The following is a 26629-nucleotide window of genomic DNA, read 5'->3' on the forward strand; positions in this document are numbered from 1 at the left end:
GCCCTCGTGACTGAGGGGAACCTCCACACAGAGTCAGGAGAGGGCCTTGGCCATGACACCAAAATGGCCAGCCACTGTGTGGGAGAGGCCCTTGGTCTGCTCCAGTCAAGCTCTTCTAACGGTTTGGTGCAATGGTGAAGTGTGCGGACTCTTATCTGGGAGTCCTCCACTTGCAGCTGCTGGAATGGCCTTGGGTCAGCCAGAGCCCTGGCAGAGATTGTCCGTGAAAGGGCAGCTGCTATGAGAGCCCTCTCAGTCCCACCCACCTCACAGGGTGTCTGTTGTGGGGAAGGAAGATAAAGGAGATTGTGAGCCGCTCTGAGACTCTGAGATTTGGAGTGGAGGGCAGGATATCAATCCAATATCAGAAGCAGCAGCAGCTGGCCCTCCAGCTGCATGCACGGGGAAGTGGTGATGCAGAGCTAACACCCCCCCCCCCTTTGCTCTGGCCACTCTTCCCATGGAGGACTGGAGCCTTCTGTCCCTCGCCAGCAAGGCCCTCTCCACAGATAGCCTCAAGGACTACTGGATCTGTGCAGCCCCCGCCCCGACCCCACCCCCAGGCCCTGGGACCCACCTCCCATCGCTTGCACAGTGGCCCTGCTTGCCAGAGAGGATCCCGATATCCTGGTCGAAATGCTCCAACCGTCCCCCACACACACACTTACAGTGGGCACGGGGAGTGGCCAACCAGATGCGTGGCCCCCCTCCACCAGCCCACAAGGGTGCCAAGACACCACCCCACAGACCGAGGGCAGAAATTGCCCCATCCACAGCACAGCTGGGAAATCAGAAAGGGCAAGAGAACAGAGAAGGTGCTTTAACAACTAGACAGTGATGTGGAGGAAGTCAAAGAAATATAAACTCCCTACTGTCCCTCAGGTCTGCTAGGCCTTCAGGCACGCCTTGGAAGAGAGCCAGTTGGGTGCAGTGGTAAAGTGCAGGACTCTGATCTGGGAGAACAGGGTTTGATTCCCCAGTCCTCCACTTGCACCTGCTGGAATGGCCTTGGGTCAGCCAGAGCTCTAATAGAGAGCCAGTTGGGTGTTGTGGTTAAGTGTGCGGACTCTTATCTGGGAGAACCGGGTTTGATTCCCCACTCCTCCACTTGCAGCTGCTGGAATGGCCTTGGGTCAGCCAGAGCTCTAATAGAGAGCCAGTTTGGTGTAGTGGTTAAGTGTGCGGACTCTTATCTGGGAGAACCAGGTTCGATTCCCCACCCCGCGACTAGCAGCTGCAGGAATGGCCTTGGGTCAGCCAGAGCTCTAATAGAGAGCCAGTTGGGTGTTGTGGTTAAGTGTGCAGACTCTTATCTGGGAGAACCGGGTTTGATTCCCACTCCTCCCCTTGCAGCTGCTGGAATGGCCTTGGGTCAGCCAGAGTTCTAATAGAGAGCCAGTTGGGTGTTGTGGTTAAGTGTGCGGACTCTTATCTGGGAGAACCGGGTTTGATTCCCCACTCCTCCACTTGCAGCTGCTGGAATGGCCTTGGGTCAGCCAGAGCTCTAATAGAGAGCCAGTTTGGTGTAGTGGTTAAGTGTGCGGACTCTTATCTGGGAGAACCGGGTTCGATTCCCCACCCCGCGACTAGCAGCTGCAGGAATGGCCTTGGGTCAGCCAGAGCTCTAATAGAGAGCCAGTTTGGTGTAGTGGTTAAGTGTGCGGACTCTTATCTGGGAGAACCGGGTTCGATTCCCCACCCCGCGACTAGCAGCTGCAGGAATGGCCTTGGGTCAGCCAGAGCTCTAATAGAGAGCCAGTTGGGTGTTGTGGTTAAGTGTGCGGACTCTTATCTGGGAGAACCAGGTTCGATTCCCCACCCCGCGACTAGCAGCTGCAGGAATGGCCTTGGGTCAGCCAGAGCTCTAATAGAGAGCCAGTTGGGTGTTGTGGTTAAGTGCGCGGACTCTTATCTGGGAGAACCGGGTTCGATTCCCCACCCCGCGACTAGCAGCTGCAGGAATGGCCTTGGTCACCCATAGCTCTGGCAGAGGTTGTCCTTGAAAGGGCAGCAGCTGTGAGAGCCCTCTCAGCCCCACCCACCTCACAGGGGGTCTTGTGGGGAAGATAAAGGAGATTGTGAGATGCTCTGAGACCCTGTTCTTGAAAGGGCAGCTCCTGGGAGAGCTCTCTCAGCCCCACTTGCCTAACAGGGTGTCTGTTGAGGGGAGGAAGGGAAATAAGATTGTGGCCGCTCTGAGACTCTGTCCTTGAAAGGGCAGCTTCTGGGAGAGCTCTCTCAGCCCCACCCACCTCACAGGGTGTCTGTTATGGGGGAGGAAGGGAAAGGAAACTGTGGCTGCTCTGAGACTCTGTCCTTAAAAGGGCAGCCGCTGCAAGAGCTCTCTCAGCCCCACCCACATCACAGGATGTCTGTTGTGGGGGAGGAAGGGAAAGGAGCAGACAGGTTAAAACAGATAAAAGGAAGTACTTCTTCAACCAAAGGGTGATTAACATGTGGAATTCACAGCCACAGAAGGTGGTGGCGGCCACAAGTATAGCCACCTTCAAGAGGGGTTTAGATAAAAATATGGAGCACAGGTCCATCAGTGGCTATTAGCCACAGTGTGTGTGTATATGTAAAATTTTTTGCCACTGTGTGACACAGAGTGGACTGGATGGGCCGTTGGCCTGATCCAACATGGCTTCTCTTATGTTCCTATGTTCTTATGAGACTGTGGCCGCTCTGAGTCTCTGTCGTTGAAAGGGCAGCTTCTGGGAGAGCCCTCTAATCCCGATTCGCCTCACAGGGTGTCTGTTGTGGGGGAGAAAGGGAAAGGAGACTGTGGCCACTCTGAGACTCTGTCCTTGAAAGGGCAGCTTCTGGGAGAGCTCTCTCAGCCCCACCCACCTCACAGGGTGTCTGTTGTGGGGGAGGAAGGGAAAGGAGACTGTGGCCACTCTGAGATTCTGTCCTTGAAAGGGCAGCTTCTGGGGGAGCTCTCTCAGCCCCACCCGCCTCACAGGGTGTCTGTTGTGGGGGAGAAAGGGAAAGGAGACTGTGGCCACTCTGAGACTCTGTACTTGAAAGGGCAGCTTCTGGGAGAGCTCTCTCAGCCCCACCCACCTCACAGGGTGTCTGTTGTAGGGGAGGAAGGGAAAGGAGACTGTGGCCGCTCTGAGACTCTGTCCTTGAAAGGGCAGCTTCTGGGAGAGCTCTCTAAGCCCCATTCGCCTCACAGGGTGTGTGTTGTGGGGGAGGAAGGGAAAGGAGACTGTGGCCACTCTGAGACTCTGTCCTTGAAAGGGCAGCTTCTTGGGGAGCTCTCTCAGCCCCACCCACCTCACAGGGTGTTTCTTGTAGGGGAGGAAGGGAAAGGAGACTGTGGCCACTCTGAGACTCTGTCCTTGAAAGGGCAACTTCTGGGAGAGGTCTCTCAGCCCCACCCGCCTCACAGGGTGTCTGTTGTGGGGGAGGAAGGGAAAGGAGACTGTGGCCACTCTGAGACTCTGTACTTGAAAGGGCAGCTTCTGGGAGAGCTCTCTCAGCCCCACCCACCTCACAGGGTGTCTGTTGTAGGAGAGGAAGGGAAAGGAGACTGTGGCCGCTCTGAGACTCTGTCCTTGAAAGGGCAGCTTCTGGGAGAGCTCTCTCAGCCCCATTCGCCTCACAGGGTGTGTGTTGTGGGGGAGGAAGGGAAAGGAGACTGTGGCCGCTCTGAGACTCTGTCCTTGAAAGGGCAGCTTCTGGGAGAGCTCTCTCAGCCCCATTCGCCTCACAGGGTGTCTGTTGTGGGGGAGGAAGGGAAAGGAGACTGTGGCCACTCTGAGACTCTGTCCTTGAAAGGGCAGCTTCTGGGAGAGCTCTCTCAGCCCTACCCGCCTCACAGGGTGTCTGTTGTGGGGGAGGAAGGGAAAGGAGACTGTGGCCACTCTGAGACTCTGTCCTTGAAAGGGCAGCTTCTGGGAGAGCTCTCTCAGCCCCACCCGCCTCACAGGGTGTCTGTTGTGGGGGAGGAAGGGAAAGGAGACTGTGGCCACTCTGAGACTCTGTCCTTGAAAGGGCAGCTTCTGGGAGAGCTCTCTCAGCCCCATTCGCCTCACAGGGTGTCTGTTGTGGGGGAGGAAGGGAAAGGAGACTGTGGCCACTCTGAGACTCTGTCCTTGAAAGGGCAGCTTCTGGGAGAGCTCTCTCAGCCCCACCCGCCTCACAGGGTGTCTGTTGTGGGGGAGGAAGGGAAAGGAGACTGTGGCCACTCTGAGACTCTGTCCTTGAAAGGGCAGCTTCTGGGAGAGCTCTCTCAGCCCCACCTGCCTCACAGGGTGTCTGTTGTGGGGGAGGAAGGGAAAGGAGACTGTGGCCACTCTGAGACTCTGTCCTTGAAAGGGCAGCTTCTGGGAGAGCTCTCTCAGCCCCACCCGCCTCACAGGGTGTCTGTTGTGGGGGAGGAAGGGAAAGGAGACTGTGGCCGCTCTGGGACTCTGTCCTTGAAAGGGCAGCTTCTGGGAGAGCTCTCTCAGCCCCACCCGCCTCACAGGGTGTCTGTTGTGGGGGAGGAAGGGAAAGGAGACTGTGGCCACTCTGAGACTCTGTCCTTGAAAGGGCAGCTTCTGTTAGAGCTCTCTCAGCCCCACCCGCCTCACAGGGTGTCTGTTGTGGGGGAGGAAGGGAAAGGAGACTGTGGCCACTCTGAGACTCTGTCCTTGAAAGGGCAGCTTCTGTTAGAGCTCTCTCAGCCCCACCCGCCTCACAGGGTGTCTGTTGTGGGGGAGGAAGGGAAAGGAGACTGTGGCCGCTCTGAGACTCTGTCCTTGAAAGGGCAGCTTCTGGGAGAGCTCTCTCAGCCCCACCCGCCTCACAGGGTGTCTGTTGTGGGGGAGGAAGGGAAAGGAGACTGTGGCCACTCTGAGACTCTGTCCTTGAAAAGGCAGCTTCTGGGAGAGCTCCCTCAGCCCCATTCGCCTCACAGGGTGTGTGTTGTGGGGGAGGAAGGGAAAGGAGACTGTGGCCGCTCTGGGACTCTGTCCTTGAAAGGGCAGCTTCTGGGAGAGCTCTCTCAGCCCCACCCGCCTCACAGGGTGTCTGTTGTGGGGGAGGAAGGGAAAGGAGACTGTGGCCACTCTGAGACTCTGTCCTTGAAAGGGCAGCTTCTGGGAGAGCTCTCTCAGCCCCACCCGCCTCACAGGGTGTCTGTTGTGGGGGAGGAAGGGGGAGGAGCCTGTAGGCGGCTCAGCGCTCTGATTGGGAGAGAAGGGCGGGGTATACATCTGTGGCCTTGTTGTTCTCCCCTCTCCCCCCTCAGAGGGAGGGAGAGTCTTTCCCCCCCACAGCAGCCCTCCTGCCTGCTCAGCCTCTCAGGGGGAAAGACCAGCGCTGGTCCCGAGAGAGCTTTTAAACTGTTTTCCTCAGAGCCTACTTGGGCGCCGATTGGCTGGGAGCAGCGCCGAGCATTCTGGGGACTGTAGTCTGTCTCTCCCTACTGTGACGCAGGCCTCACAGGCTCCCCAGGCCCGCTAAGCCTCCGTCCCACACAGCTCTTGGCGGCCTCTGCCAGCTCTTAACCATCTAAAGCTCTCCTGCCGGCAGGCGCTGCAGGGCCGCCCTGCCCCCATGTGTGGCCCTGCCCCCTTCATTCCAGGGGCAAGGGGGCATCCCTTGGGGATGCATGGCAGCAAGAGGCTGCAGCCCAGAGAGTGCCCCAGGCAGCCGCAAACTGAGCTTCGGGCAACAACTGCAAGTTCCCGGGTGGGACTGCCTTGTGAAGGGGAGGGGCCAAGGAAGGCAAGGGAGGCCCAGCCGTCAGAAGGGAGGGAGCCCCGACACCCCCATCGCTCCCCCCTCTGAGCCTCCCCCCTCCTCCCTTGTCCATCCCGGGCAGGGGCCGGAGGGGCTGCTCACCACTTTGAGCTCTGGCACCGACCGGCTGAGCGTCCACTCCTGGCTGTTCACAAAGGAATCTGCAGAAAGAGAGAAGCAGAGAGTGAGCGCCTGCCCTCTTGGCTCAAGCCCCACCCGCCCTGCCCTCTTGGCTCAAGCCCCACCCCCCTGCCCTCTTGGCTCAAGCCCCACCCCCCTGCCCTCTTGGCTCAAGCCCCACCCCCCTGCCCTCTTGGCTCAAGCCCCACCCCCCTGCCCTCTTGGCTCAAGCCCCACCCGCCCTGCCCTCTTGGCTCAAGCCCCACCCCCCTGCCCTCTTGGCTCAAGCCCCACCCCCCTGCCCTCTTGGCTCAAGCCCCACCCCCCTGCCCTCTTGGCTCAAGCCCCACCCCCCTGCCCTCTTGGCTCAAGCCCCACCCGCCCTGCCCTCTTGGCTCAAGCCCCACCCCCCTGCCCTCTTGGCTCAAGCCCCACCCCCCTGCCCTCTTGGCTCAAGCCCCACCCCCCTGCCCTCTTGGCTCAAGCCCCACCCCCCTGCCCTCTTGGCTCAAGCCCCACCCCCCTGCCCTCTTGGCTCAAGCCCCACCCCCCTGCCCTCTTGGCTCAAGCCCCACCCCCCTGCCCTCTTGGCTCAAGCCCCACCCCCCTGCCCTCTTGGCTCAAGCCCCACCCGCCCTGCCCTCTTGGCTCAAGCCCCACCCCCCTGCCCTCTTGGCTCAAGCCCCACCCCCCTGCCCTCTTGACTCAAGCCCCACCCCCCTGCCCTCTTGGCTCAAGCCCCACCCCCCTGCCCTCTTGGCTCAAGCCCCACCCGCCCTGCCCTCTTGACTCAAGCCCCACCCCCCTGCCCTCTTGGCTCAAGCCCCACCCCCCTGCCCTCTTGGCTCAAGCCCCACCCCCCTGCCCTCTTGGCTCAAGCCCCACCCCCCTGCCCTCTTGGCTCAAGCTCCACCCCCCTGCCCTCTTGGCTCAAGCCCCACCCCCCTGCCCTCTTGGCTCAAGCTCCACCCCCCTGCCCTCTTGGCTCAAGCTCCACCCCCCTGCCCTCTTGGCTCAAGCCCCACCCCCCTGCCCTCTTGGCTCAAGAAGGTTCCCCGACCCCAGGGGGGAGAGGGGAGGGGCACCCAAGGGCACAGACTCCAGCCCCATTTTGTCCACCCTGAGATCTCTCTCTCTCTGAAGCAGCCAGACAGGTGGGGGGAGGCGGGGGGGGGGGAGGAGGCCCCGTCTGTCCCCAGACCTGTGAGAGATGCAGCCCCCCCCCCAGCCCAGCAGAGAGCCATTCCCAAGAGGGAGAAAGCCTTCTTGGCAGAAACTGAACACCCCCCCCCTTCCAGCCCCCGCTGGTTGGCCCTCCTGGGGGCCGCTAACACCAGGCCCACTTTGCACTGTCCTCCCCCCCCCAAAAAAAGGGGGACAGCTCTTGCCACTGGAAGGGAGGGGCATGTCCTCCTGAGGCCACTCTTCGGTCATTGAGTTGGCGCCTGGGGACATGATGTGCCAATGAAACCGGCACCGGGAAACTCCACCAAAAGCAGGGCCTGAGAGGGTAGGGAGGCGGCCTTGGGGGGCGGAACCTCCAGGCCCTGCTTCTGCCCAGGCGTTGGAGCTCTCTGCTGCTGGCCCAACCGACAGCAGGGCTTCCCAGGACGCCACCCAAACTGGTTCCGTGAGTCAGCTGCTCTGGCTCGGGCTCTGCTTGGGAAGAGGCGGGAGGAGGGAGCCCTGACACCAGCAGGACCCCTGTCAGCTCCCCACAGGACGGAGGGAGGGAGGGGGGCATGCCACACAGCCAGCCAGCCTCCCTACCCCACCCCAGCTGTCCTGGCGCACTGGTGGAGGTGGAGCCTTCCCTCCCACACATTAGCCAAGGTGGCACATCAGCATCCAGGGCCCAGACTGGGTGGGGACACACTTCACATGCCCGGGTCAAAGCGCCCCCCCACCAGCCACACCCCAGCCTTGCCCAGACAAGCCGATCCGGTCGTCTGTGGAGGCACAGCCCCAGTTCTTGCTGAGCGAGAGAAGTGAAGGTGAGAGAGTGGAGGTGCCGGGAGGCTGCAACAGGCGGGGGGGGGGGGGGGCTGTTCCAGCACTGGGACCAGGGGCAGGCCTGACCCCATTGGCCAGAGAAAACTCTCCTGTGCCCCCCCTCCACGCACACACACAGGCTGCAGCCTTTACCACCCCAAGGGCACAGAGGTCAGGTGCCCTGTGGAAGGGGCTGCAGGGCCACCTGTCCATCTCTCCCTCCCACCCCACGCGCCTCAGATCCTCCAAGAGGGCCCATCTGGCCAGCAGAGCTTCCGGGGGGTGGGGGAGCCAGCCACCCTCCTCACTACCCCTGACAGCCAATCGTGGGAGCCCCATTTTGCAGGCACCTTGCCCCCCAGGCCTCTGGCCACACCCTCCACCGCCCCCCAGGACATGGAGGAGGGCGGGGGAATCAAGGCCAGTTCTTCTGGAGGAGGGGGGCATTGGAGGCAGGCCCCTCCTCCTTCTCCCTGCCCTGCTGAACCCCCTCAGAGACTCAACAGTCTTCTCTGCCACCATCCATGTGGAAAGGCACTGGTGCCAACTGAACCCTCACCTCATGGGCGCTATGGCAGCATGCCCAATCCCTGAGCGGGGGGGCAGGTGGCACGCTGTGCAGCTCCATGTCTTGGAGAGCCAACACAACAGACACCAGGTCTGAGCAGGAAGGCCAGCTCCCCTGCTGCACCCCAACCCCAGCCTGCTCACCTGACAGCTTCAAGCTGCTGTGCCCAGAAGTTGGCAGAGGGAGGCAATGCCACGTCCTCCAAAGACCTCGGGCCAGGACAGAAGACAGACTGGGCTGCTGGTGTCCTGACTGAAGGCATCTCTCCAATCGGGCTGGGACCCGGGAGTGGAGAGGGAGCCCTCCTGGTCCACCTGGCCCCCTCCCCAGCCTGGACACCAGGCCAGGGGGCAGGGGACGCTGGGGGAGAGCCATGCTTGGCCCCACTGCCACTGCCTGTCAGCAGGCAAGGCCACAGCCCCCCTCTTGGTATCCAGCTGTGAGATCCCTGCATCTTGTGGAGGGCTGGGGAACTCAACCCAGTTCTCCTGGGGGAGTGGAATGGTGGGCATGCAGGCGGAAGCACGGCCACTTTCTACAGAGTTAAGCCATATAAGCTTGCAGAGAAATTAACCAACTATTTTTATATCTCTGTCTATCCATATATCTATCTAAAGGTAAAGGTAGTCCCCTGTGCAAGCACCAGGTCATTACCGACCTATGGGGTGACGTCACATCAGGATGTTTTCTTGGTAGACTTTTTACGGGGTGGTTTGCCCTTGCCTTCCCCAGTCATCCACACTTTCCCCCCACCAAGCTGGGTACTCATTTTACCCACCTCAGAAGGATGGAAGGCTGAGTCAACCTGGAGCCAGATACCTGAGCCCAGCTTCCACCAGGATCAAACTCAGGTCATGAGCAGAGCTTGGACTACAGGACTCTCTCTCTCTCTCTCTCTCTCTCGAAGTTAAAAATTTAACCTTCCACCGAGTGAACTTTTGGTGATCTTTGAGCCGTGACTGTCTGTTGTGAACTCTAGTTTTACTGAGAATTAACTCAGACTTATTGTCATTCTTTAACAAGCAACTATGCGATTTCTCCACCTATGCCTGAGAACGAGCCCCTCCACCCCCACCCCCGGTTTCTCAGCCCAAGCAACTGAAGCATCTCTGGATTTCTGCTGCATTGGTAGTTTCAATGTTCCCATGCATGCTAACCGGCAAAATGTAAAATCTACCCAGGTTAACGACTGACTCCATGATCTATCAGCTGAATACAAAGGAGGGCCTGTGGGAAGGAGTGAGCCAATGGGAAGGGCGTTGGCCTAGAGTGGCATGATGCTCCCTGCCCCCCCTCCCTCCCCCTCTCCGCTTAACCTGCCCGCCAGACGGGGGGGGGGCACAGCTGCATCTGCCTGGGTAACACCCCGCCTGGTCTGCGGAAGGGGCTGTACGAGACAGCAGCCCCTGAAGACTGCCCACACCATGTCAGGCTGGCTGCAGCACGCCCCACCTCTCAGCCACACTTGCCTCACAGGGTTGTTGTTGAAGAAGAGGAAACAACGCTGCAAGCCACTGGGTGTCCCCAATGGGGAGAAAAGTGGGGAATAAACAAATTAATTAATTGAACCACTTGCGTTTGCTGCTGGCCTTGCCGGCTGCCCCCCCCCATCTGTATGGGGGCAACTTCTGAGCTGGTTGAAGAAGCCCGAGGGCAGGAACTATACTGGGCAAATCTGAGCCACGGGGGAGGGGGACTTTTGCAACCCCACCCCTTCCCTCCATAGCAGCCTTCCAGCACCAGCTGAAATTTCCGTTATTCCAGAAAGCCCTTTCAGTGGAATCTGTCCTGAAGGCTGGGGCTCTGGGTTGAGCCATCAGTGACCTCCAAGCTGGCAGCACTCTCTGCAAGGCATTCCAGGGGCAGAGAGGGACCAAGAGCAGCACCAGGGGCCCACTTGGCAGCACCCCACAGAGGCTGAGGGTGCAACTCCCTTCTCTCATTCTGTGCTCTGTTTTTGCCATGTTAAGCACTGTTTCCCTCAGAAGCAAAGACTGAGGAAAAGTAGGAATTGAGCAGTTCTGCCGTCTCTCCATCACCTTAGTTAGTGAGAGCTAGCTCACAGTTTTTTAGCCTCCAGCTCACACATTTTTGTCTTAGTGCAGGAAAAACGGCCCCAGTGTATAAAAGAACAGTGTGGTGGAGTCAAAATGAATCCTCAGCTCAAAACTCAAAAGTTTGTGAGTTCTTCAAGCTACAGCGCTTCAACCACTATAGCTGCTTTGAGGGAAGTATGAGTCGAGTTACTAAATCTGTCTGAGAAGGAAGCCTCTGCTGCCACTGCCCGCCTCATGAAGCGTTCGGCTTCTGTAGAGCCACACGAAAGGCTGCGCTCTTAAATCCATTATGTCGGTTCTTGGGAGGGTTTAAAAGCACTAGCTACTCTGGCTGGAAGGACAGTTGACCCCACCACTGATTTTATTCAATCAACACGGTTTTTTATCACTAATTTCTGACCTATTCGAATCTTAACATGAGTTCCCCTGCCCCAATTCTGAAGAAATGAGCAAGTCCACTAAGTTCCCTGGTGGTTGTGCTTGCTGTGACCCATTTTGCAGGTGCTGAACTACATTGAAAGATGCATCCAATATCAAATGCCTGAGCTGGCTTTATCCAACCCCCTGGCGGAATCGAGATCTTCCAAGAGCCACACACAAACCCAGCCTGCTCAGCATCATCTGGAGCTGGCAGAAGCAAGCCAGTCCCAGAGACTCTTCCGGATGGCCATGTGACTTTGGCAAAGGGTGCCGTGGGGGCCAGGGAGCCCAGCTGAAGCATCTTCTCTCCATCCGCTGCTTCCCAGCAACCTAAACAGAGGAGGGCATTTACAGTCTTGATGCTGCTCCCTCCAGCAAGAGAACAAAAAGAACACAAGAGAAGCCCTGTTGGATCAGGCCAGTGGCCCCTCCAGTCCAACACTCTGTGTCACATAAGAACATAAGAGAAGCCATGTTGGATCAGGCCAGTGGCCCCTCCAGTCCAACACTCTGTGTCACAGAAGAACATAAAAGAAGCCCTGTTGGATCAGGCCAGTGGCCCATCCAGTCCAACACTCTGTGTCACATAAGAACATAAGAGAAGCCACGTTGGATCAGGCCAATGGCCCCTCCAGTCCAACACTCTGTGTCACATAAGAACATAAGAGAAGCCCTGTTGGATCAGGCCAATGGCCCATCCAGTCCAACACTCTGTGTCACATAAGAACATAAGAGAAGTCCTGTTGGATCAGGCCAGTGGCCCCTCCAGTCCAACAATCTGTGTCACATAAGAACATAAGAGAAGTCCTGTTGGATCAGTCCAGTGGCCCCTCCAGTCCAACACTCTGTGTCACATAAGAACATAAGAGAAGCCATGTTGGATCAGGCCAGTGGCCCCTCCAGTCCAACACTCTGTGTCACATAAGAACATAAGAGAAGTCCTGTTGGATCAGGCCAGTGGCCCCTCCAGTCCAACACTCTGTGTCACATAAGAACATAAGAGAAGCCATGTTGGATCAGGCCAGTGGCCCCTCCAGTCCAACACTCTGTGTCACAGAAGAACATAAGAGAAGCCATGTTGGATCAGGCCAGTGGCCCATCCAGTCCAACACTCTGTGTCACATAAGAACATAAGAGAAGTCCTGTTGGATCAGTCCAGTGGCCCCTCCAGTCCAACACTCTGTGTCACATAAGAACAGAAGAGAAGCCCTGTTGGATCAGGCCAGTGGCCCCTCCAGTCCAACACTCTGTGTCACATAAGAACAGAAGAGAAGCCATGTTGGATCAGGCCAGTGGCCCATCCAGTCCAACACTCTGTGTCACATAAGAACATAAGAGAAGCCCTGTTGGATCAGGCCACTGGCCCCTCCAGTCCAGCACTCTGTGTCACATAAGAACATAAGAGAAGCCCTGTTGGATCAGGCCAATGGCCCATCCAGTCCAACATTCTGTGTCACTTAAGAACATAAGAGAAGCCCTGTTGGATCAGTCCAGTGGCCCATCCAGTCCAACACTCTGTGTCACAGAAGAACATAAGAGAAGCCCTGTTGGATCAGGCCGCTGGCCCCTCCAGTCCAGCACTCTGTGTCACATAAGAACATAAGAGAAGCCCTGTTGGATCAGGCCAATGGCCCATCCAGTCCAACATTCTGTGTCACTTAAGAACATAAGAGAAGCCCTGTTGGATCAGGCCAGTGGCCCCTCCAGTCCAACACTCTGTGTCACATAAGAACATAAGAGAAGCCATGCTGGATCAGGCCAATGGCCCCTCCAGTCCAACACTCTGTGTCACATAAGAACATAAGAGAAGCCCTGTTGGATCAGGCCAGTGGCCAATCCAGTCCAACACTCTGTGTCACAGAAGAACATAAGAGAAGCCCTGTTGGATCAGGCCAGTGGCCCCTCCAGTCCAACACTCTGTTTCACATAAGAACATAAGAGAAGCCATGTTGGATCAGGCCAGTGACCCCTCCAGTCCAACACTTTGTGTCACATAAGAACATAAGAGAAGCCCTGTTGGATCAGGCCAGTGGCCCCTCCAGTCCAACACTCTGTGTCACATAAGAACATAAGAGAAGCCATGTTGGATCAGGCCAATGGCCCCTCCAGTCCAACACTCTGTGTCACATAAGAACATAAGAGAAGCCCTGTTGGATCAGGCCAATGGCCCATCCAGTCCAACACTCTGTGTCACATAAGAACATAAGAGAAGCCCTGTTGGATCAGGCCAATGGCCCATCCAGTCCAACACTCTGTGTCACATAAGAACATAAGAGAAGCCATGTTAGATCAGGCCAATGGCCCATCCAGTCCAACACTCTGTGTCACAGAAGAACATAAGAGAAGCCATGTTGGATCAGGCCAATGGCCCCTCCAGTCCAACACTTTGTGTCACATAAGAACATAAGAGAAGCCCTGTTGGATCAGGCCAGTGGCCCCTCCAGTCCTACACTCTGTGTTACGTAAGAACATAAGAGAAGCCCTGTTGGATCAGGCCAGTGGCCCCTCCAGTCCAACACTCTCTCTGTGTCACATAAGAACAGAAGAGAAGCCCTGTTGGATCAGGCCAATGGCCCATCCAGTCCAACACTTTGTGTCACATAAGAACATAAGAGAAGCCCTGTTGGATCAGGCCACTGGCCCCTCCAGTCCAGCACTCTGTGTCACATAAGAACATAAGAGAAGCCCTGTTGGATCAGGCCAATGGCCCATCCAGTCCAACATTCTGTGTCACTTAAGAACATAAGAGAAGCCCTGTTGGATCAGGCCAGTGGCCAATCCAGCCCAACACTCTGTGTCACATAAGAGAAGCCCTGTTGGATCAGTCCAGTGGCCCCTCCAGTCCAACACTCTGTGTCACATAAGAACATAAGGGAAGCCCTGTTGGATCAGGCCAGTGGCCCCTCCAGTCCAACACTCTGTGTCACATAAGAACATAAGAGAAGCCCTGTTGGATCAGTCCAGTGGCCCCTCCAGTCCAACACTCTGTGTCACATAAGAACAAAAGGGAAGCCCTGTTGGATCAGGCCAGTGGCCCATCCAGTCCAACACTCTGTGTCACAGAAGAACATAAGGGAAGCCCTGTTGGATCAGGCCACTGGCCCCTCCAGTCCAGCACTCTGTGTCACATAAGAACATAGGAGAAGCCCTGTTGGATCAGGCCAATGGCCCATCCAGTCCAACATTCTGTGTCACTTAAGAACATAAGAGAAACCCTGTTGGATCAGGCCAGTGGCCCCTCCAGTCCAACACTCTGTGTCACATAAGAACATAAGAGAAGCCATGTTGGATCAGGCCAATGGCCCCTCCAGTCCAACACTCTGTGTCACATAAGAACATAAGAGAAGCCCTGTTGGATCAGGCCAATGGCCCATCCAGTCCAACACTCTGTGTCACATAAGAACATAAGAGAAGCCATGCTGGATCAGGCCAATGGCCCCTCCAGTCCAACACTCTGTGTCACATAAGAACATAAGAGAAGCCCTGTTGGATCAGGCCAGTGGCCAATCCAGTCCAACACTCTGTGTCACAGAAGAACATAAGAGAAGCCCTGTTGGATCAGGCCAGTGGCCCCTCCAGTCCAGCACTCTGTGTCACATAAGAACATAAGAGAAGCCATGTTGGATCAGGCCAGTGGCCCCTCCAGTCCAACACTTTGTGTCACATAAGAACATAAGAAAAGCCCTGTTGGATCAGGCCAGTGGCCCCTCCAGTCCAACACTCTGTGTCACATAAAAACATAAGAGAAGCCATGTTGGATCAGGCCAATGGCCCCTCCAGTCCAACACTCTGTGTCACATAAGAACATAAGAGAAGCCCTGTTGGATCAGGCCAATGGCCCATCCAGTCCAACACTCTGTGTCACATAAGAACATAAGAGAAGCCCTGTTGGATCAGGCCAGTGGCCCATCCAGTCCAACACTCTGTGTCACATAAGAACATAAGAGAAGCCATGTTAGTTCAGGCCAATGGCCCAGCCAGTCCAACACTCTGTGTCACAGAAGAACATAAGAGAAGCCATGTTGGATCAGGCCAATGGCCCCTCCAGTCCAACACTTTTTGTCACATAAGAACATAAGAGAAGCCTTGTTGGATCAGGCCAGTGGCCCATCCAGTCCAACACTCTGTGTCACATAAGAACATAAGAGAAGCCATGTTGGACCAAGCCAGTGGCCCCTCCAGTCCAACACTTTGTGTCACATAAGAACATAAGAGAAGCCCTGTTGGATCAGGCCAGTGGCCCCTCCAGTCCAACACTCTGTGTTACATAAGAACATAAGAGAAGCCCTGTTGGATCAGGCCAATGGCCCATCCAGTTCAACACTCTGTGTTACATAAGAACATAAGAGAAGCCCTGTTGGATCAGGCCAATGGCCCATCCAGTCCAACACTCTGTGTCACGTAAGAACATAAGAGAAGCCATGTTGGACCAGGCCAGTGGCCCCTCCAGTCCAACACTTTGTGTCACATAAGAACATAAGAGAAGCCCTGTTGGATCAGGCCAGTGGCCCCTCCAGTCCAACACTCTGTGTTACATAAGAACATAAGAGAAGCCCTGTTGGATCAGGCCAATGGCCCATCCAGTCCAACACTCTGTGTTACATAAGAACATAAGAGAAGCCATGATGGATCAGGCCAATGGCCCATCCAGTCCAACACTCAGGGTCAAAACCCAGGGCTCATCAAGGGACCACTGGCAGGGCCAGAACTCCCGAAGCCCTGTGAAAGAAAAACCCATTGTGCCTTGGGTCACCAGTTACCTAGGACACACACAGAAGCCCTCCCACAGCTGCCCCTCCCAAAACACCAAGAATACAGAGCATCGCTGCCCCAGACAGAAGAACGTAAGCTAAGCCATTCTAGATCAGGTCAGTGGCTCATTCAGTCCAACACCCTGTGTCACATTATGGCCAACCCCAGGGGCCATCAGGAGGTCCAACAGCAAGTCCAGAATTCCAGAAGCTCTCCCACTGCGCCCCCCCCCCCCAAGCTCCAAGAATACAGAGTATTACTGCCACAGACATAGAACCAGAAGGGAAGTTTTTTTGGATCAAGCCAGTGGTCCATCCAGTCTAGCACTCTGCGTCACACAGAAGCCAAAACCCAGGGGCCATCAGGAGGTCCACCAGTGGAACCAGAACTCCAGAAGCCCTCCCACTATTGCCCCCCCAAGCACCAAGACATCACTTCCCCAAACATAAGAACATAAGAGAAGCCATGTTGGATCAGGCCAAAGGCCCATCCAATCCAACATTCTGTGTCACACAGCAGCCAAAACCCAGAGGCCATCAGGAGGTTCACCAACGGGGCTAGAACTCTAGAAGCCCACCCACTCTTCCTGCCCCCGCTGCAAGCTCTGAGGCATCACTTCCCCAAACACAGGAATATAAGAGAACCATGCCAATGATCCAACCAGTCCAACACTCTGTATCACACAACAGCCAGAACCTAGTGCCATCGAGAGGTCCACCAGTAGGGCCAGAACTCCAGAAGCCTCTCTCACTACTGCCCCCCCAAGGACCAAGAATACAGAGCATCACTGCCCCAGACATAAGAACATAAGAGAAGCCCTGTTGGATCAGGCCATTGGCCCATCCAGTCCAACACTCTGTGTCACATAAGAACATAAGAGAAGCCCTGTTGGATCAGGCCAATGGCCCTTCCAGTCCAACACTCTGTGTCACATAAGAACATAAGAGAAGCCCTGTTGGATCAGGCCAATGGCCCCTCCAGTCCAACACTCTGGGTCACACAAGAGAAGCCCTGTTGGATCAGGCCAATGGCCCCTCCAGTCCAACACTCTGGGTCACATAAGAACATAAGAGAAGCCATGTTGGATCAGGCCAGTGGCCCCTCCAGTCCAACACTCTGTGTCACTTAAGAACATAAGAGAAGCCATGTTGCATCAGGCCAGTGGCCCCTCCAGTCCAACACTCTGTGTCACTTAAGAACATAAGAGAAGCCATGTTGGATCAGGCCAATGCCCTTCCAGTCCAACACTCTGTGTCACATAAGAACATAAGAGAAGCCCTGTTGGATCAGGCCAATGGCCCTTCCAGTCCAACACTCTGTGTCACATAAGAACATAAGAGAAGTCCTGTTGGATCAGGCCAATGGCCCTTCCAGTCCAACACTCTGTGTCACATAAGAACATAAGAGAAGCCCTGTTGGATCAGGCCAATGGTCCATCCAGTCCAACACTCTGTGTCACATAAGAACATAAGAGAAGCCCTGTTGGATCAGGCCAATGGCCCATCCAGTCCAACACTCTGTGTCACATAAGAACATAAGAGAAGCCATGTTGGATCAGGCCAATGGGCCATCCAGTCCAACACTCTGTGTCACATAAGAACATAAGAGAAGCCACGTTGGATCAGGCCAGTGGCCCATCCAGTCCAACACTCTGTGTCACATAAGAACATAAGAGAAGCCATGTTGGATCAGGCCAATGGCCCATCCAGTCCAACACTCTGTGTCACATAAGAACATAAGAGAAGCCATGTTGGATCAGGCCAATGGGCCATCCAGTCCAACACTCTGTGTCACATAAGAACATAAGAGAAGCCATGTTGGATCAGGCCAATGGGCCATCCAGTCCAACACACTGTGTCACACGGGCCAAAAAAAACCCAGGTGCCATCAGGAGGTCCATCAGTGGGGCCAGGACACTAGAAGCCCTCTCACTCCGCCTCCCAAGTATCCAAGAACACATAGCATCACTGCCCCAGACATAAGAACATAAGAGAAGCCATGCTGGATTAGGCCAATAGCCCATCGTCCTATACACTGCGTCACGCAGTGGCCAAACCCCTGGTGGCATCTGGAGGTCCACCAGTGAGACCAGAACCCCAGAAGTCCCTCCCACTGTGCCCCCCCAAGCACCAAGAATACAGAGCATCACTGCCCCAGACAAAGAGTTCCAGCTATACCTTGTGGCTAATAGCCACTGATGGACCTCTGCTCCAGATGCTTGTCCAATCCCCTCTTCAGGCTGTCTAGGCTTCTAGCTGCCACCACCTCCTGTGGCAGTGAATTCCATGTGTTAATCACCCTTTGGGTGAAAATTTTATCTGTACTAAACTTACTGCTCATTAATTTCATTGCATGCCCATGAGTTCTTGTATTGTGAGAAAGGGAAAGAAGCACTTCTTTCTCTACTTCTCCATCTCATGCATAATCTTGTAAACCTCTATCATGTCACTCTGCAGGCGACATTTCTCCAAGCTAAAGAGCCTCAAGCATTTTAACCTTTCTTCATAGGGAAAGTGTTCCAACCCCTTAATAATTTTAGTTGTCCTTTTCTCAATGATAGAATATTGTTGAATTGTGGTAACCAAAAGTGTACACAGTATTCCAAATGAGGCTGCACCATTGATTTATACCAGGGGGGAGGGGGGATTATGATACTGGGTGATTTATTTTCAGTTCCCTTCCTAATAATCCCCTGCACAGCATTTGCCCTTCTTTATTGCACACACACTGAATTGACATCTTCAATGCGTTCTCTTGCACGACTCCAAGATCTCTCTTCTGGCCAGTCTTTACCAGTTTCGACCCCATCAACCTGTATTTATCGTTGAGATTTTGGGCTCCAATGTGCATTACTTTGCGCTTGGCCACATTTAACCTCATTTGCCATGTTGCCCCCCCCCCCCCAGTCTCCACAGATCCCTCTGGAGTGCCTCACAGTCCTCCCTGAATGATATTGTGTCATCTGCAAACTTTGCCACTTCGCTGCTTACTCCCAACTCCAAGTCATGAAAGAACAAGTTAAAAAGCACCAGACCCAGTGCTGAGCCCTGCAGGGCCTTCCACTGCGAAACTGCCCATTTGACCCACTCTCTGTTTCCTGTTAATTAACCAGTTTTTCACCCACAAGAGGACTGGTCCCTGTTAATGAAAGCCGGCATGCAGGAATAAACAATGCTGGGTTTTGCTTCTAGGATGTTTATTTCTGCCTCTTCATTTGTGCTTAATCCTTTCTCTTCTCAGCATGGAGGGGGATGTGATGGATTGAAGGACTAACCAGAGGCACGATCCACGAAGACACATTCTGGGCAGCTGGTCTGGTCTGAAGCAACAGAACATTTGAGTCTGGGGGCACACTGAAGACCACCAACAAGAAGTTTCATTCTGGGCCTAAACTAGCTCGTGTGTGTGTGTGTGTGTGCACGCACCCAGAATTAAACTTTGCTGATCTTAAAGGCATCCCTGTTCCACGGGTACCAGGTAATTCCTATCTGGGACATATAGATCATTCTGACCCACAGGCTCAACTGGATCTTGCCTATATCAGGGGTGGCCAGCGGTAGCTCTCCAGATGTTTTTGCCTACAACTCCCATCAACCCCAGCCATTGGCCATGCTGGCTGGGGCTGATGGGAGTTGTAGGCAAAAAAACATCTGGAGAGCTACCCTTGGCCACCCTGCTATAGATGTTGTCAGGCTTCCTGTTCCTTCCTTCGTTTCTGCACCCTTGAACAGGCTGGAGGGATGTGTCGTTCATCGCCAAAAGGAGTTATGAAAGGCTGACCCGCTGCCAAACCGGCTCTCCACACAAAGAACAATACAACCAAGTGGCTCTGATGCCAGGAAAACATTGTCAGAGCAGGGTCTAACTGAGCATGCCCAGAGCAGCATTGCCTCATGCCTCCGGAGAGCACCAATCAGAAGGCTCAGTGTAGCCAGTTACGGCCTCTGCCGGGGCCGGCCACACCCGTGACCCTGGAATCTCTCCCGTTTGGCATTCAGGGCAATCGGCTTCCCATTTGGGGCAAAGCTCTGAGTAAGAAGCTGGAAAATGACATGGAACAAGCGGCTCAACCTTGGAGGTGGGAGGCTGCACCAGCCACTGCGGAGCCACTACAAGCGCAGTTCCCTCACCCAGCAGCCCTGCCAGGATTCTGCAGGGAAAAGGAGGCTTTCATTCAGCCACAGAGGCTGTAACCTCCCGGTGACTGCTGGAAAGACTCCCTCCCATCCCTCCCTCCCAGGGGGGGTCTGAGTGACCCTGCAATGACCACCAGCAGGCGGTAGAAGGAGCAGCGCTTCCCACACCCAGCAGATTCAGCAGGCAGACAAGGGTGGACTGGGCCTGGGGGGGGGGGCTCCAAAGCCACAGCACCTTCTCCCCCCCCCCCCCACGAGAGCCCAGACTGAGAGACACAGCCAGAGACGGGCTCGCAGTGGGCAAGAGAGGAGCAGGCAAGGACAGAAGCAGCCCCCGGAGGCCAGGGAGGAAGTGGCACAGTCTGCCTTCTCTGATCCCTGGCAGTGCAAACTCTGAGCTAGACAACCCAGAAGGGGCAATGGGTGGGAGAGGGGGAGAGAAACACACACTCCCCAGCCCCCACCCCCCATTGGGCCTGTCTTCCCTCACCACCACCAGCAGCTCAGGAGAAAGGGCTTAGGAAGCGTCTTCTTCCCCACCCCCATTTGGACCCCAGGTGCTGCTGGGGATGGGAGCCAGGACCACCTGCCCACAAGGCAGTCCCACCAAAAGGGCTTCTGTGGCTTTGCAGGTTAGCCCTGGCTCCTCTGACCGGCAATGGTCCTCTCTCTCGGGCCGCAGGAGAGAGGGAGAGGCCTTTCCGGTCCTCCAGTCTTCAGGAGCTGAGAGGCATCCTGCTAGCGGCTTGCACACTTCAGAGGTCACTTCACCAGATGCCTGAAGGACAAGAAATGAGGGTGGACTTCCCAGCCAAGGACCCTGAGTGCACAGCCCCCTCCTCTCCCCCCTCCCCTAGGGCTATTAGCCAAGCCACAGAGGTCTTCTGGGACACAGTCCCAGGGCCAAGAGGACCATGCTACCCGAAGCACACACACCCCAACTCCACAGCAATCCCAGTGCCAGCAATGCAAAGCCAAGCCTGAGCCCCCACCCCTCATTGTGACCCACAAGAACAGGCAGCCAAAAGAAAACTTCAGAAAGCACCCCCAGGGGCACACCAAGGCCTGTTCAGTCCCAAATGTCCTAGGTCCCCACCGCCCCCCAGCCCCGCTGCCCCACGAAACCACTTGCAATTTCCTGTCTGCCTCTTTGCCCACTGGCGCTCCTCCGCCCAGCTGTAGGAGAGAAGAGATCGGCCAGACCTCAGGAACCCCCTCCCAAGTCAGGGAAGACGTTCTTCACCCTGGCACCTGAAGGCGGGGGCCTCTCTGCCTGGGCCCTGGAGCTCACTGTGGCATTGTGACCTCTCCCCTCCAGGGCCCACACAACTCCCTTTGGCTTTGCAGCCCTCAAAACCCACAATCACTCAGGGGAGATAGCAAGGAAAGGGAACAGACCCCCAGCAGGCAGAGGGGAGGCACTGTGAAGCCCCTCCCCATGGCAGGGAAAGGACCTAGAATTCTGAATTCCACCCCCGCCAACACATCTTATGGATCCACCCAAGACTCCTCCCCTGCAATGCGGTCTGGGGGTGGGGAGGGGAACTGCCTCCCCCAAAATCTCAGGGCCCGTCCTACTGCCAGCTCATCTCCCCCCCCCCCCTCAACCAAGCTGCCCTCTCTCCACAGGGGCTCCTGGCAAACAGCCTCTCGACCCTTCCAAGGTTTCAGCTGAGGTCACGGAAACTCCACCCCCCTCCTGTTGCTGTGGGCCAACCTCTCAGCTTGACATCTATCCGTGGAAAAGATTTAGAACAAATCATCAGACAGTCAGTCCTGGAGCATTTAGAAAGGACAACTGTGATCAATAACAGCCAACAGGGGTTTCTCAAGAACAAGTCATGTCAGACTAATCTGATCTTTTTTTCAAGAAAGTTACTACCTTGCTGGATCAGGGGAATACTGTAGATATAGTTTATCTTGATTTCAGTAATAAGATTCTGATAAGGTTCCACATCATATTCTTGATGACAAATTTGTAAGATGTGGTTTGGACCCTATTACTGTTAGGCAGATCCGTAACTGGTTGACAGATCGCACCCAAAGAGTTCCTCACCCTCTTGGAGAGGAGTGACAAGTGGAGTGCCTCAAGTATCTGTCCTGGGACCTGTTTTGTTCAATAGCTTTATAAAGGATTTGCATGAAAGAATAGAGAAAATGCTAATTAAATTTGCAGATAATACTAAATTGGGTGGGGTCACAAATACAGAGTCAGGATCCAGAATGATCTTGACAGGCTGGAAACCTGGGCTGAAACCAATATGATTAATTTTAACAGGGATATATGTAAAGTTATGCATTTAGGTAGAAAAAATCCCATGCATGGTTATAGGACGGGGGAGACTTGTCTTAGCAGTAGAATGTGGGGAAAGGATCTAGGGGTCTTAGTGGACCATACACTGAACATGAGTCAACAGTGTTGTGCGGTGGCTAAAAAGGCAAATGTATCAACAGAAGTATAGTGTCCAGTTCAGGTGAAGTAATGATATTGCTTTACTCTGCTCTGGTCAGACCAGAAGGATATAGACAAGCTGGAAGGGTCCAGAGGAGTGTGACGAAGATAGTGTGGGGTCTGGAAACCAAGTCCTATGAAGAAAGGGTAAAGGAGCTGGGGATGTTTAGTCTGGAGAGGAGGCAGCTGAGAGGTGATATGATCACCATCTTCAAGGACTAGAGGGGCTGTCCTATAGAGGATGGGGTGGAATTGTTTTCTGTGGCCCCAGAAGGTAGGACCAGAACCAGTAGGTTGAAATTAAATCAAAAGAGTTTCCGGCTCAACATTAGGAAGAATTTCCTGACCGTTAGAGCGGTTCCTCAGTGGAACAGGCTTCCTCGGGAGGTGGTGGGCTCTCCTTCCTTGGAGGTTTTTCAACAGAGGCTAGATGGCCATCTGACAGCGATGAAGATTCTGTGAATTTGGGGTATTTGTGGGTTTCCTGCATTGTGCAGGGGGTTGGACTAGATGACCCTGGCGGTCCCTTCCGACCCTATGAATGAGTGTCTGTAATTGATGGGGCCAGGAGGGCCTCTCCCCATGGTCTTAGTTGCAGGCAAGACTGTGTGGGCGAAGACGGCCCTTCAGCCTTGCCATGGCCCCCAGCCAGGCAGGGCTCCCTCGGACAGCAGGCTCCGACCTTCTGCTCCAGGTGCAGCTTCCCAAGGAGAATGCCCTGCAAGAGTCCAGCCTGGATCTCACCAAGGCTCCCGGCCTCTCCTTTCCTCCCAAGAGGCAACCCTGGCCAGGCCAAAGACCCCGGAGAGAGCGAGGGGGGAAGCCTCTTGCAGGAAGTGGTTGAGGGGGCTGCCTGCCTTCTGCCCCTGCTTGCCCAGCCCCACCCCCAGAAGCACCTGCCCGGCCCCCCCAAGCCCTCCCCCAGCCCTGGTCCAGGCACAGCTCAGTGCCTGACACAACCCCCACCCCCACCAAGGGGACGGAGGGGGCTGCTTCTTACCCACCCCCATCTCCTGCATCCCTTTGCAGCCGGGGGGGGGGCTGTAACTGTCCCAAACCAGGCTGAGATGGCGCCTCAACTCCCCCCCCCCCCCAACTCTGTGTTGTTCAGCTAAGTCCTGTGCAGGGGGGGGGCATCGTGGCTCAGCCCAGCCCTGCTGCTCTGGGAACAGCCTCTGCCTTCAGCCTGCCTCCCCCTCTGCTCAGCTCAGAAGCAGCAGCCCCCACCTCACCCCACCTGAGCGGGACAAAGTCACTCTCTCGCCCTTGCCGCACCCCCCAGCCGTCCCTCCCCACAGCCAGAGCCAGCCCCACGGAGACCGACCGGGGAGGGGCTACCTCACCCCAAAAAAGAGCAGAGCCGCCCTTCCCAGGCCGGCAAGTAGAGACAAGCAGGGCAGAGAACAGCTGAGTCTGCCCTACGGACGCCCTGCCCACATTCCTGGACTCCCCCCACTCCGCTGCAGGGTCTGCCCAACCTCCACAGAAGAGGGCAGAAGAGGGGGGGTCCTGGGGCCCACCTCCCCCCCCACACACACCTCATCCGGGATTCAAAGAACAAGCCTCGCCTTCCAAGCCCCCCCCCCCCCCGCAGCCATCCCTGCCAGAGCCCCCTTCTCCCCACCAAAGCAGCCCCTGCCCTGCTGCCTGCCAGGAATCTGTGGGGCCAGAGGGGGGCAGCAGCAGCAGAGCCCACCTCTCCTCCCCCTGACCGCCACTACCTCATCCCCCTCCCCATCCACAGCTGTCCAGACCAGGCCCATTTTCCCCACCACTGAGGCGGGCAGGCAGGTGGCAGGAAAGGAGGGAGGGAGGGAGGGAGGGAGGGAGGGAGGGAGGAAGGAAGGAAGGAAGGAAGGAAGGAAGGAAGGAAGGAAGGAAGGAAGGAAGGAGGGAAGGAAGGAAGGAAGGAAGGAAGGAAGGAAGGAAGGAAGGAAGGAAGGAAGGAAGGAAGGAAGGAAGGAAGGAAGGAAGGAAGGAAGGAAGGAAGGAAGGGAGGGAGGGAGGAAGGGAGGCAGGAAGGAAGGAAGGAAGGAAGGCAGGAAGGAAGGGAGGAAGGAAGGAAGGGAGGGAGGGAGGGAGGGAGGGAGGAAGGGAGGGAGGGAGGAAGGAAGGGAGGGAGGAAGGGAGGAAGGCAGGCAGGAAGGCAGGAAGGAAGGGAGGGAGGGAGGAAGGAAGGCAGGCAGGCAGAAAGGCAGGAAGGAAGGAAGGCAGGCAGGAAGGAAGGAAGGAAGGAAGGAAGGAAGGAAGGAAGGAAGGAAGGAAGGAAGGAAGGAAGGAAGGAAGGAGGATGGAAGGAGGGAGGATGGAGGGAGGGAGGGAGGAAGGCAGGGAGGAAGGAGGGGGGATGAAAGGAAGGAAGAAGGGAGGGAAGAGAAGGGAGGTTGCCACCTATCTGGGCATCCCTTGCCCGAGACCTGCAGCAGCAGCAGGAGGGGCACCACTGGCAGCCCCTGCGGCTACGAGGGTCAGGCAGTCAGTGATGTGAAAGAAAGAGAGATCTCTCCCCAAGACTCCCAAGAAGCCCTGCTTGGTTGAGGAGGCAGCCCTGAGGAGAACCACAGTGGGAGGGAGGAGGGGGCGGGGAAGACCCTGCAGAGAGAGCCGCTTCAGGGATGCAGCCACCTTGCCCTCAAAGGCATCCCCTGCTAAGGAGCACCCCCAGCTGGCTCAGCCCCACAGCCAAGGGGTCGGGCAAGGCAGGGGGGCCCTGAGCACTGCATGTGGGGCCGAGGCCGCACTTCCTGGCCTCCTGGGGCACTTCTGGTACCTAACTCTGCAAGGCTGTTACGAAGGCAGGGCACACAGTAACAATGGTGGCTGCAGGCAAGCACACGCACGCCCCTTCTTTCCTTTAAGAGCAGAGCGCCCAGCCCCCGCCTCCCAGGGCCCAGCAGGGAAGCTACGGTCCAGTCAGCCACGGACACACAAGGAGAGCCACGCTTCTGGCTGGGAAAGGGAGGCTAGAAGGCAGTGCTCTGCCAGCACGCAACGCCCCTGCAGCCCCCCCCCCCCGCCTTACCTGGCGCAGTCCTGCCGCCACCCCCGATGGCCAGCAGGAGAGGCTCAGACCCGGGGTGGCTCCACAGGGGAGGGCCGGTGCCGCCCCGGGGCTCCAGGGGGCTAAAGGACTTGCCCGAGCAGCGCTCCCGGCGCCGGAGCCGGCTGGTGAGCAGTTTCCAGAAGCCACTCTGCTGGCTCTGCCGCGGCTCCGGGTACAAGAGGTCGCGCTTGCTGGGGCAGGTGTGCAGGGAGCTGGCGTCCCCCTCGCTGCGGGTGCGGAAGCGGGCAGGGTGCAGGAGTCCGGATCCCGAGCGGTGCAGCTCCTGGCCCCGGCGCAGGCGGAAGCTGAAACTCTTGCGCAGGGAGCTGAGGTTCCTGCGTGCCGCCTCCCCACGGCCACCAAAGATATTCCACCGACGGCTGCCCCACAGCGAGCCCCCACGCAGGAAGCCCCCAACACCCTCTGGGGCTGCCGAGGGCAAGAAGGCCACGCTGGCAGGGCGGGGGGAGCCCTCCTCATGCCGCCGATGGAGGCGCAGGCGGAGGAAGTCCAGCAGGCCGCTCCTGGCCCTGGGGGGCTGCTGCTGCTGCGAAGGGCCGTGGTGAAGCCCGTTGCCCACCAAGCAGAGGCTCTTTGGCCTGTGCCGCTGCCGCTCTGCTGCCTGGAGGGCTGCCTCCACTGCGGGGACCCCCTGCAGGTCCAGGGACTCGCACACGCTCACCGCCCGCCTGGGACACGCCCGAGGGGTTCCGGGGGGGCGGCCCAGTTCACTCCAGCGCCAGCCTTCGGGCATTGTCACCCAAGAGCCTCCGGATGTGCCAGGGCATGGTGGCACCACAACAGCAGTGGCTCTCTCTCCCCCCCCCCTCCCGTGGGCCAGCCAGCCAGCGCCTGGCTCTGCTCGCTCCACTCCTCCAGCTCTCCTCTGCGTGCCTCTCTCTCAGGCCTACGCAAGCAGCAGCCGGCATGCCCCAACCTGACTCTGCAGCAGCACCTCGCAAGCTCTGGTGTGGATCTCACCCGCCACGGAGTGGAGGCCCAGCAAGAGCCACCAGCCAGGAGCCCAAGTCAGGCCGCAGAGGGGGCACTCCAAGGGCAGAAGCCCCTGGCCCTTCCCAGGCCCAGGGACAACAACAGAGGAGGCTTCCCTCAGCTCCCGCCCCCCCACACACATACCGATTCTGCTTCCTCCTTTCTCCCCCTCAGCCCAGCTGGAGCTGCCTCCCCAGGGCAGGGGGGGTGGAGGGACCCCTGGCTCCACACAAGCAAGACAGGCCTCAGGAGCAGACCAAAGGAAGCCAAGAAGAGGGACTGGCTGCTCCCCTCAAAGAAGAGGCAGCGGTGCTCTGGGAGGCCTTCCGGGGTTCTTAGCAGGAGCCCCCAGCAGTGGGC

At 56.8% G+C, this 26629-nt stretch overlaps 1 protein-coding gene across 4 annotated transcripts in view; it reads right to left on the reverse strand.

Moving 5' to 3' along the window:
• The window catches only part of LOC132578050 (arf-GAP with GTPase, ANK repeat and PH domain-containing protein 3-like), a 403463-nt gene that overhangs the window by 52103 nt on the left and 324731 nt on the right, over window positions 1-26629 (reverse strand). For 3 of the 4 annotated variants that reach the window (XM_060247877.1, XM_060247876.1, XM_060247878.1), the window contains exon 13: window positions 5839-5897. In XM_060247877.1, the coding sequence (XP_060103860.1) occupies window positions 5839-5897 (59 nt within the window). Of the gene's footprint in view, window positions 1-5838; window positions 5898-25255; window positions 26076-26629 lie in introns of those variants that run through there. The other variant, XM_060247879.1, reaches the window with a different exon arrangement.

Source organism: Heteronotia binoei, chromosome 10 (genome assembly GCF_032191835.1).
Source record: "Heteronotia binoei isolate CCM8104 ecotype False Entrance Well chromosome 10, APGP_CSIRO_Hbin_v1, whole genome shotgun sequence".
Lineage (NCBI taxonomy): Eukaryota > Metazoa > Chordata > Lepidosauria > Squamata > Gekkonidae > Heteronotia > Heteronotia binoei.